Consider the following 12,688-nt stretch of genomic DNA (forward strand, 5'->3'; position numbering starts at 1 on the left):
TCTTCTCATGTGTCCTTACATGGTGTGAAGAGCAAATATGCAACTATGAACTAAAGAGAAGGCTCTTTAGTACAATCCCAGCCCTAAGAGCTCTATGATTAGGACTTCATCACTTATCACAGGCCTCACCTCCTAATTTCCTCACCTGGCTTTGGATGAGGGTATAATTCAATGAATGAGTTTTGAGAAAACACATACAGATTGTGGCACAAGATAATATTCTTGACAAAATCAACAGGATTTTCTCCACAAACTCCATTTTGTGCATCCCCCCTTTCTGGTCACCATTTTCTATCTTTCTAGGTCACTTTTTTGTTGTTCTTGTTTCCTCCCGCTCCCCTCTCTCTCTCGTGTGTGTGTGTGTGTGTGTGTGTGTGTGTGTGTGTGTGTGTGTACACGTGTGGTGCATAAGCATTCATGTGCATATGAAGGCCAGAGGTCAACATTATATGATCTCCTAAGCCACTTTCCACTTATTTTTTGAAACAGAGTTTCTCACTGACCCTGGATCTCACATTTAGGCTGGAGTAGCTGGCCAGTGACCTCCAGGGCTCCACCAGTCTCTACCTCCCCAGCACTGGGATTTCTCTTGTTCCTCTCCCTCTCCCCAGACCCCCAGTCATGTGGCTAGTGCTAGGAATGTAACTCAGGGCCACTCACGTTAGGTAAGTACTCTATCGCTGCGCTACAGCTCCAGTCTGAAATCATTCTGTGCCTGTGAATGTGTGTGTATTCATGCGGGTGAACATGTGTGCATGGGTGTGCATACATGCGTTTGTGTGTAAGTATTTAGGATAGAAGTAAATCCTAGAGGATCTTTCCTCAAGTGGCACCCACCGTGTTTTCTCAAACAAGGTTTCACTTGGCCTGCAGCATCCTGATTGGGCTAGGCTGGCCGGCTGTGAGCACCAAGGGTCCTCCAATCTCCTGCCTCGCCAACTCTGTTAGTACAAACTGGGTTTTCACTGGGCGGGACTGTGGTTAGGGCACACCTTTAATCCCAGCACTTCAGTGGCAGAGGCAGGAGGATCTCTGTGAGTTCAAGACCAGTACAAGGTGAGTTCCAGGATACTAGGACTACACAGAGAAATCCTGTCTCAAAAAAAAAAAGAAAAAGAAAAAGAAAAAGAAAAAACAAGCCAAGGCCCCCACTCCCAAGTCTGGCTTTTAAATATGGATGTTGGAGATCAAATTCAGGTCCTGTGCTCGGGCGATAAGTATTTCACTAAGCTATTGCTCTAACCTGTCTTCTAGCCCCATTTTTTAAATTTATTTTTATTTTATTTTATTTTATTTTATTGAGACTGCATCTTCCTATATGCCCTCCAGGCTAGTCTAAAACTGAAGGAAATCATTCTTCCTCAGTCTCCTAAAAGACTCAAATCACAGGCATGCGCAACCACGCTTGACTCCAGAAACCCTTTTATTTCTTCTATTTTTCAGAAACTGTGGTTTTATATAGAAGCTGAGGCATTACACGCCAAGGAATAGTCACACTGCATTGAGTTGGTGTCACTCAGCTACAGTATCTTGCAGTTGAAGTGCACATGAAGCTATCTACAGGAGGTAGTATATGGAATGGGAAAGAACCTAGAAAACAGGAAAACATTTTTTTTAGAATCCAGTGGCATTTTACATACCTGCAAGAACCGCTCTATTCGGCAAGATGAGTGGTCAGGTCCAGCCCCATCATAGCCGTGTGGAAGGAGGATGACAATGCCACTCTGCAGGAGCCACTTGGCCTCTCCTGGAAACACAAGATAGAGATTTCCCTAAGAAGCAGAACAAAATAACCTGACATGACTTGGGGAATGGAACAGAATGCTAGTGTGGCTCCCAAGCCTCCAAACCACTTTCATTACATCATCTTCTAGCACCGATCTACTAGACTTGGATGGAAATACCCATCTGAATGTGTGAAACCCTGCGCTAGCAGATGCTTTGGGCTCTAGCAACTAGAAGACCAATTCAGTGGTAAATATACAACATGTGGTGCTCTGATTTCATTATCTAACAACTGTTAGCAAAGACAAGCAGCTCCTGCCATGCTCATAGCACAACAGACAACCCTGGTCACTATCCTCAAACAGAGAGCAGTAGACATTCAACAATAATCCCTGGGAGCAGGGAGGATAGCTCAGTTTGTAAAATACTTGTTGTGCAAATACGAGGATCTGAGTTCAATCCCCAGCACTCACATAAAAAGCCAGGCATGGGGGGCTGGAGAGATGGTTCAGTGGTTAAGAGCATCACCTGCTCTTCCAAAGGTCCTCAGTTCAATTCCCAGCAACCACATGGTGGCTCACAACCATCTGTAATGAGGCCTGGTGCCCTCTACTGGCCTGCAGGCATATACAGCCAGAATATTGCATACATAATAAAACTAAATAATAAAAAAAAAAAGCCAGGCATGGTGCACACTTGTAACCCTGATGCTAGCGAAGCAGAAAGAGGGATCCCTGAAGCTTGCTGGCCAGTCAGCTTAGCCTAACTGGTGAGTTCCAGGTCCCAGCGGGAGACTCTGTCTCAAAGACCAAGGTAGACAGCTCCTGAAAAAGAACACCTGAGGTTGACCTCTGACCTTCATATGCAACTACATGCATATGCATGTACACCTGCACACACACAAACACACAAACATGAATATTTTCTGGACAAGTCAAAATCCAGATTCCTCATGCATTCTTCTTTCTTCTAACACATTTCAGATTTTCAAGCGAATCATCAATCTCCACCATAAAGTGTCACTATGTCACCTCAGAATGCTGGCTAACTATGCTGCTCAACACTCCAAGAGCGGGTGCAGAACCACAGAGCCTAGGAGCTGCCTGCAGCTTGACACAGTCCTTGGGAGATGGGGGACAACGACAAGCTGACAGAAAGCAAAGATAATCTTCCCAGAAGCTCACTAAACTGCCAGAAGGCTGCCACATGCCTGTAGATAACAGGGAAACTCCCCAAAGTCTCTGGAGATGGTGTGGTACAGAGAATCTCAGAGGCAGTCCTGGCCCCTTCCCATTTACTTATGCTATGAGACTGGACCCAGCCACCACCCAGCCACTCACTAACACCAACCTCCAGAGATGAATGTGTCAAAGATGATCTGGGCTCCATTGAAGAAATCACCAAACTGCGCTTCCCAGAGGGGCAGCAACTTTGGGCTTTCGATGCTCATTCCATATTCAAAGCCCAGGACGGCCTCTTCTGACAGCGGGCTGTTGCTAACCTAAGAGCGAGGAAGAGAATCAGACACTGAAGTGCCTGAGACATCTGGGAGAAGCCAGCGAAAGTCAAGCACCACAAGGATACAAACCTCTCAAGGGGAGGAGGGGGCGGGGAAGGGAGCATGGCTCTCACTCATCACCTCATTTCTTTGCAAAAGGAGACCTACTGCTCAGTGTCACTGGCACATTTGGAGAAAGTTAGGACAAAGAGAGGAAAAGAGAAGACATTGGAATACAGTCATTCAAGAATTTCTTCAAGAATAAGTAGTACAGGGCTAGGAAATGGTACAGTACTTGCATAGCATTCACAAGGTCCTGGGTTCAATCCCCAGCACCACCACTGAAAAATAATGGGAAAAAGGAGGGAAAAAACCTACCTGGGGGGATAGCGAGATGGTTGAGAAGGTATCACTAAGCCTCAGAACCTGAGTTCAATCCCTGGACCCAGAAGATGAGAGAATAGACCCCTGAAAGTTGTCCTCTCATAGCCCCACCCCTCCCCACAAAAATGTAACAAAACTTTAGAGAATAAGCAATTCTTCTCATATGATACACATTTAAACAGAAAAAAACTGCCACATTTTTCAAAGATATCATAAACAAAGATGGAAAAGTTATAGTATGAAGTTCTACCTTTGGTTAGACTCTTGCTGGAACATCTGATTTGTAGAGACCAAAAGAGTCATCGTGGTAAGACTGACAGAGCAGAAACTATTTCATCGTTGAGGAGTGGAAAGAGGCGCCCTGCTGAGAGTTAATGCAGCAAGATTCTAGAGTGCACTTAAGAAAGATGGGAGAAAAAATGTCATTGGCTATGATGAGTGATGCAGGGGGATGCCTTTGATTTAAGCAAACACAGATTGCAGGTGTCACGTTGGCAGTTTGCTCTCAAACGGCTTAGGAAAGGGAAAACATTCTTTTATATATACAATTTATATAATTCTGTATTTGTCTCAGTATGTTTTTTGAGAAAAAGTCTCACTCTGCTGCCCAAGATGGTCTTGAACCTGCTATGTAGCTGGCCTCAAACGCATGGTGATCCTCATGTTTTACTTCTGGATCCTAGGATCATAGGCATGAGCCACCATACTCATCTTGTTCCAGCTTTTCTCTTTTCCAACTTTTTTAATGTTACATCTCCACAGAATATTTTTTTGGCAATGAAAAGGAATGAAGTACTGACATACATGACAACATACATAGGCCTTGAAAATTCTAATACGTCAAATTAATGTCATATAAGGGAATATATCAGTCTATGTATACTAGCTTCCTGAGACAAATACATTAAAACAGTCAATTGACTAGCAGCTGCCTGCAATTAGAGGGAGGCTAGAATGGGAGACAGGCGCTGAGAGTTAACAGAGTTTCCGTTGAGGAGATGAAAGTCTTCTGAAACCAAACAGTGGTGATGGTCTCAGTGCTGAACTATAAACACTCCCAAAGGTCAGATTCTGAGTTGTATTTCAACAAAACCTTTAACAAATAAACTCCAGAGGGCTTGGGAGATAGCTCAGTCAGTAAAGTGCTATCATGCATAAAGACCTGAGTTATCCCTGGGGAGGGGAAGTAGGTGTGACGGCACAAGTTTGCAATCCTAGAGCTGAGGTGGTAGAGATGGGTGCCTCCTGGAGCTCCCTGGTCAGTCAACCTGGCATACTTAGTCAGTGAGAGATCACATCTCAAGAAAGGAAATGTGATGGCACTTCAGAGACAACACCCAGGCTTGTTCTCTGGTCTACACACGTATATGTACACATGCTCACCCACACACAATTTGCTAGGTAGTTTTTGTCAATGTAACACAAACTGGAGTCACTTGGGATGAAGGAACCTCAATTAAGAAACTGCCTGTATTGGACTGACCTGTGGCCATATTTGTGAGGCATTGTCTTAATTGCTAATTAATTTAAGTGGGACTATCCCATTGTGGGTGGTACTGTGCCTGGACAGGTGGGCCTAGGCTATGAGCAAACCAGGGGAACAAGCCATGAACAAGCCTCAGTTTCCCTCAATGACAGACTACAGCTGGAACATGTAAGGCCTTCTTCCTCAGGTTGCTTTTGGTCATGGCGTTTATCAAGCAATAGAAACCAAACTAGAACATAAACATGCAGACACACACACACACACACACACACATACACACACACACACACACATACACACACACACACACATACACACACACACATACACACACACATACACACACACACACATACACACACACACATACACACACACACACACATACACACACATACACACACACACATACACACACACACACACATACACACACACACACATACACACACACACATACACACACACACACATACACACACACACACACATACACACACACACACATACACACACACACACATACACACACACACACACACATACACACACACACACACACACACACAGGAATTATATAACTTCTAATTATAGCTATAAAATGCGATTTCTAGAGATACGAACTAAATGACAAACATAAAAATATCACTGGATTATCTTCAAGCACGGTGGGTGGAATCAAGCTTAGCTTACCCGTTGGATGTGCATTCTGACTTCAGGATTTAGGTTGATGTGTGCTATGAATGCATGTTAGCCCAGGCGTGTTGCATGTATCTCTCTGCTCTCACTCCCTCCTTCCCCTCTCTTCCTATCCAAGACTGGCATGCCCACTCATGCTCAATCCATCCCTTCTTTCTGTTCCTCCCAGGTCCTGGCTTTGCCTCCTTTCTGAACTTCAACAAAGAGACCATCAAATGCTTAAAAATAGAACAAAAAGTACTCCTGACTTGAGCTCTCTTAGCCATTTTATTTGCTTCTTTTCAAACTTCTAGAAAGTAACTCAATAGATTTGTCTTCAACTCTTAGTTACTTTTATCCACCCTCTCTGTAAGTATAGTTGCTCTGTGACTTGTGATGGGGTCATGTTCCAACAAACCCAGTTTATTGATTTGAAAATACTATAAGCCCACTGGGTTAGAAACATAGCTCAGTGGTTAAGAGCACTGGCTGTTCTTCCAGTGGTGCGGGAGAATTGTCTGTATTCTGTCAATCATGTTTTAAATAAACACTGATTGGCCAGGCAGGAAGTATAGGTGAGAAAACTAGACAGGAAGTAGAGGTGATGCAATGAGAACAGGAGAATTCTGGGAAGGAGGAAGCTGATTCCTCCCAGTCCAGCCCAGATCACCAAAGAAGCAACATGTTACCTGCCAGCTGAAAAAGGTACCGAGCCATATGGCTAACATAGATAAGAATAATGGGTTAATATAAGTCATAAGAGCTAATAAGAAGCCTGAGCTAAAGGGCCAATCAGTTTATAATCTTATGGAGACCTCTGTGTGATTTCCTTTGGGGCTAAACAGCTGTGGGAACCAGGCAGGACAGAAAACCCCAACAAACAGGCCCCCTCATGTTACATTCCAGAGGACCTGGGTTCATTTCCCAACATCCACATAGTGGCTCACAATTGCCTGTAACTCCAGTTCCAGGGGAGCCAATGTCCTCTTGCAGCCTCCTCAGGCACCAGGTACACAAATGGCACACAGACATACACAGACATACATGCAGGCAAGACACTCATACACACACAAATAAAGGAGTCCTTTTGTTTTAAGACAAAATCGCTCAATGCTGTCCACACTGGTCTTGAACTCCTGGGCTCAGTTTCCTGTGGAGCACTATCACACACAGCTATCTGATTGTCATACACTGGCTCATTCTTTAGGGTGTGACAACATGTCAAAAGTACAATTAGCATCTAATGAGGGAGCATTCTAGCTCAGCAACTGTACACCGGGGACTGGTTTCCCTCTGCACTACCTGATTAAACAGGAGCTATGGCTTGCGCCATGGCCTGTAATGTATCAAAACTGATACTAAATACCAGATCACAGTCCAGTGAAAGCCTGATATGAGGTGGGGGACACTAAACACTTCTATCCTGGTTCATCTGTCCTGGAACTCACTCTGTAGACCAGGCTGGCTTTGAACTCACATAAATCCATCTGCCTCTGCCTCCCTCCCGAGTGCCCACCACAGCCCAGCTCCCACCTTATTCTTTGAGACAGAATATCTCACTGGACCTGAAGTTCACACATTCAGCTAGACTGGCTGATAAGTTAGGCCCTGGATCCTCTGTCTTTACCTCTCTAGTGTTGAGACTGCCATGCCTGACTTTTTACTGGAGACCGAACTCATCTCCCAGCCCCACCAAACGCGCAGGTTATATTCTCAAACCAACAACTGGAGTAGGAAAGAAGGTGACAAATTATTAAGTTTACCTTAAAGGAATAGTTTGTTTTCATAAATATCATGTGCTGTTCACTAAAGTAATTGTCGAAGAGACAAAAATGAGAAGACCCTGTTCTTAAGATCTTAAAAACCCAAAGAAATGTCCATTAAATTTTAGGGAGCAACATAACATTGAGGAAGTGTTTCTGTTGCATTTTGTTTTGATTTAGCAGGCTAGAAATATTGGCTTACTCTCCACAACAAATTTTAACAAATCGCAATAGTTTACAGGCTGCAATGTTGATTTTAACTTGACAGAATTCATATCTAGGTGATATCACATAATTACAGATAGGCATCCCAGTTAATTGCTCTAGTCTTCAAGTGCCAGCTCCAACACAGCTCTTATCTGTTTCTTCTAGTCCAAATTTATAGACCTCCATTGCCTCCCCACTCAGCATTCCTTTACCTAGAAAGAAGTGTTGAACATAAAGTTTCTGACATCTAAATTTAGTTGCTTTAAAACTTCTCCACCTGCGGGATGGGATGGTGCAGGCCTATAGCCCCCAGCACTTGAGGTAAAGTTAGAAAGATCAAGAGAAATTTAAGATCATCTTCAGCTACTGAGGAATTTGGGGGCAGCCTGGGCTATGTGGGACTCCATCTAAAACCACGAATCAAATCAAACGTTGTAACTGTAAGAGTCGGCACACCAGTACACAGAGTTTATGTATGAACGTCTTACCTCCAGAAACCCTTTCTGACTCGGGTCCATGTGGTTCAGAGGAATGTAGGCATTATCTGTGTTCTGACACACCACCATGGCGTGCCTTTGACTGAAAGTTCCACGGCCAACATCTTGGCCACTCAGACGAACATTGAAACCTGAAACAAACAAGCGGGGGAAGAAACAAGATTGCTCTGAATAAACAGCACAAAAATAAGATATAGCAGCCCTGAATGCCTTTCTGCTTTAAGACAAAATCTCTCAATGCTGTCCACACTGATCTTAACCTCTTAGGCTCAGTCTCATGTGGAACTTGGCTATAGCTATGTCCTGTCACACACAGCTATCTGATATCATACTCTGGCTCATTCTTCAGGATGTCCGTTTTCCTTAGGATAATACATTCTCCTGATTAAAATACACCTTTCCTGATGCTGGAGAGATGGTTCACTGGTTAAGAGCACTTGCTGCTCTTCTGAGTTCAGTTCCCAGTGCCCATATGAAGCTGCCTGCAAATGCCTGTAAGTCCAGCTACAGAGGGATCTGAAGACTCTGACCTCCTTGGGCACTAGTATGTACACAGACCCACACCAAGACACACAAATATACATAACTAAAAGCAGTACATCTCTGTATGTGAGGATATGTATATATCGTTCCTATACTTGAAGGCACATAGTCAGTGTAAAATTTGTAAGAATGGAGAGTCATTTCTGGTCCTAGCTTTCCAGTACAGCCAGGAGTGAGCCCTGTGGATCCCAGTTATGACTGCAACCTTGTCTATACGTGGATGAAAGTGTTCAATGTGCCTTCTAACTAAGGAGTGTTGTTAGGCAAAATATTTTAGAAGTCCTCTAACCAACGAAAGTGACAAGTGGTCACCGAAACTCAGAAGATCATGTGTAACAAGTGCCGCTCGGAGCATCGCCTACCAGCTGTGCCGCTAAACGGAAATGTCTTACCTTGAACAAGTAAGGAGCCCAAGGCAAGGGTTTCTGCTGTGGCCCAGTCCAGAGCTGTTCCCTGCTTCATCTTCTCCATCCTTGACTGAAAAAAAAAAGGAAAAGAATAAAACAAACTTTTAAGAATCCATATCCTGAGGGCTGGAGAGATGGCTCAGCAGTTAAGAATACTTCTGGCTCTTGCAGAAGACTCAGGTTTGATTCCCCACATCCACATGGTGATACATAACCATCTGTAATTCCAGTTCCAGGGGATCTGAGATCCTCATGTGACCTGCACAGGTACCATGCATGAAGGTGGCACATATGTATATATGCGGGAAAACAATCACACACATAAAATAAAATGAATAAATCTATTTTAAAATTTTTTAAAAATATCCTTTTCTATTTTTTTCTTTTCTTTGTCTTTTTTTCTGCAACATTATAGGCTGAACCTAAGGCTTTACATCTGGTAGGCAAACACCCCACGCATTATACATATTTTTTAAACAGGCAAAATAAGTATGGCTCAGGTAGTGGTCACCTCTGCTGAGGTTTGAGCAGATGGAAGCAGAGAAGAAACTTTATTTGTAATGTTTTGTTTCTTTTTTTAAAATTTTATTTGTATTTTATTTTACATGTATGAGTGCTTTGCTTACATGTATGTATATATGTAAACCTTGTGCGTGCCTAATGCCCACAGAAAACAGAACAGGGGTTAGATCCCTGAAACTGAAGCTATAGACAGTAACCACCACGCGGGTACTGGGAACTGAACCCGGATCCTAGGAAGGAGCCGCCAGTGCTATCAACTGCTAAACCATCTCTCCAGCCCCAAATTTTCTGTTTAGGGCTAAATGGTGAGTGCATTTTGTTTGTAAAAGTTCCACTAAAATAGGACAGGACGGATGATTCAGCAGGTAAGAGCACGAGCTGCTCTTCCAGAAGACCTGGGTCCAATTTCCAGCACTCACATGGTAGCTCACAACTATTTGTAACTTCAGTTCCAGAGGATCTGACACCCTCACAGACATACATGTAGGCAAAATATTGATGCACATGAAATTTAAAAAATAAAGAGTCCTGCTAAAATAAAAACTTAAAAACAAAGGTAGTGTTTTAAAATAAGTCAGAGGGTACAGTTACTACATCCATTCTTGAGGAAGTTAAGGACCTTTAACTCTTTACTTTCCTAGTTTGAACAACAGAAAGTCCCACACTCTACAACACCCATCAGCTGTGGGCAAACAAGTATGTTTAACCAAGACAGTATATAAAACTTTAATATGCTTATGGGTATAAATGGTCACCTTTCAGGTACATTTGTTCGCTGTTATTATTTTATTTAATCTACCGGAAGGAGTCATAGTGTTTTCTGTTCACTAGTTAGAAAAATCAGACACATTTCTGTACTTTTTAAAAAGGAGCGTGCATTTCTAGTACATATAATGTATTCAACACACATAAAATTCCCATAGAGGAAAACACAAGTAAAGAAAATCTGAATCTACTAAGGCATAGCTTTAAATCACAAAGAGCTGGGCACTCAGGAGGCAGAGGTAGGCACATCTCTGTGAGTTCGAGGGCAGCCTGGTCTACAAGAGCTAGTTCCAGGACAGGCTCCAAAGCTACAGAGAAACCCTGTCTTGAAACAAACAAACAAACAAAACAAAAAGCAAAGAAAAAAAACCCATGAGGATCAGTTGCTACAACCTGGTAACAAATAGCAAATAATTCCCAAACTAGCAACTAAAAGCATCAAAACGACACATTTTTGCCGAGCAAAGACAAAAAGCAGCAGAAGGCGACATCAAGGCTTCCCACCTGAACATACATCTTGAGAAGGTGGCTGTGTAACTGCAGCTCCTCCGGAACCTCCACGGACTTCACACCAATAAAGCGAAGGAGGTCGAGGGGCACACCTGTGTCCCAGGTAGTGATGCGTGCTTCTGGCTGCACCAGGCCCTGCCAGTGGGCCTGCAGGTTAGTGACAGGGGGGCTGTACTGGGCCGCATTGGTTAAGTGATCATTTAACTTGGTGTAGTAGGAGGCTTTTATGTCAGAAACCTCCTCCTGGGTCAGGAGTCCACTGGCAATGAGGTGCTCCGCATAGGTGTCAGGGATGCTCTTCCGGGCTCTGTTGGAGAGAGGCGGGAAGAGGGGGAATGGAGACAGGGTCAATCAAATACACACAATGCTAAGAGATAATCACTACCAAGGGCACTGCAGGATGATTTATTCCCTTTGAAAGTCACTTAAGAAATGTTCTGGAACTAGATAGAGATGATGGTTGCAAAACACTAATATATTAAATGTTACAGAGTTGTTCTTTTCAGAATATTTCAGGGGGCTGGAGATAACACCTCAACAGGTTAGAAGAGTTTGCTGTTCTCTCATGAGGATCTGAGGTCGGATCTCAGCATCCATGTCAGGTGGCTCACAAATGCCTGTTACTCCAGCTCTAAGAGACAAGACACCCTCTTTTAGCCTCTGTGGTAACCTGTTCACACACATGTGTAGTGTGTACATATTCACACAGATAAAGAAACACACATAAAATAAGATAAAAGTGCTGGGATGCCAGCTAGTCTAACCTAATTGGTAAACTCTTGGCCACTAAAACATCCTGTGTCAAAGGAGGTAAGTGGCATTACTGAAGATGATTTTACTTCTCTGTCCAACCTACCTACACACAAATTAAAATACAATTTCTCGAGTGCTGCGGGAGTACCTTCCGCTCCTTCAGCCAATAGCCACTCAGAATACCAGCCCACTGGGGCATGGCATATTTCTCTTTTAAAAAGGGCCGCAAGTCTCGGTTCAGCCTCTCTTGGTTCTGGCGCTTGTTTCCGGCTCCTGCTCTACCGACTAGGCTCCTTCCCTGATGGTTTGTGTGTATGTAAGTTTTACCCCCCAAAATAAATACACCTTTAAAACCTAACTGGTGTGGGATTGATTCGCCATTAGTCGAGCTATTTCCTCTTAAGGTAGAAGTAGCTCCTTTGCTACAACAGTTTAAAGAAATGGACCATGGAAGTCCTATTCCTGATCCTGCCTGAGTATTACTAACTAGCCAGTAGCAAGGTTTTACCCAGTCTTCTTATCTAGTCTTGCTATCTGCTAAGTAAGTAAAGTTGCCCATTCTCTACTTAATGAGGAGACATGAAGTATGAAGAATGCAGGGACCGCCGAGCCTTGTAAGATGGCCACTCTGGTTTCTATAGGACAGGCACAGTCTAGCTGTTCATCCCACTTCAAAGTATCTAACACAGATATTGGAGCCCGGCAGTGGTGGCACCCCCTTTAGTCCTAGCACGTAGGAGGCAGAAGCAGGTGGATCTCTGTGAGTTCGAGGCCAGCCTGCTGGTCTACAGAGTGAGTTCCAGGACAGCCTAGGATACACACACACACACACACACAAACACACACACACACACACACACACACACACGGAGCATTCACATGGCTCTAACTGAATCTCCACCACCACAGAAATGATTGATTGATTGATTGATTGAGGAGGAGCAGATTAG

The 12,688-nt window shown here is 43.7% G+C and overlaps 1 protein-coding gene across 1 annotated transcript in view; it reads right to left on the bottom strand.

The window, feature by feature from the left end:
* The window catches only part of Dhtkd1 (dehydrogenase E1 and transketolase domain containing 1), a 46,737-nt gene that overhangs the window by 12,363 nt on the left and 21,686 nt on the right, over positions 1-12,688 (bottom strand). The window contains exons 8-12 of the mRNA XM_085699091.2: positions 10,980-11,292; positions 9,174-9,258; positions 8,230-8,369; positions 3,076-3,226; positions 1,641-1,747 (exon numbers count right to left, since the gene is read on the bottom strand). Coding sequence (XP_085555217.2) covers positions 1,641-1,747; positions 3,076-3,226; positions 8,230-8,369; positions 9,174-9,258; positions 10,980-11,292 — 796 coding nt within the window. The remainder of the gene's footprint in view (positions 1-1,640; positions 1,748-3,075; positions 3,227-8,229; positions 8,370-9,173; positions 9,259-10,979; positions 11,293-12,688) is intronic.

Source organism: Myodes glareolus, chromosome 14, assembly GCF_982192425.1.
Source record: "Myodes glareolus chromosome 14, mMyoGla1.1, whole genome shotgun sequence".
Lineage (NCBI taxonomy): Eukaryota > Metazoa > Chordata > Mammalia > Rodentia > Cricetidae > Myodes > Myodes glareolus.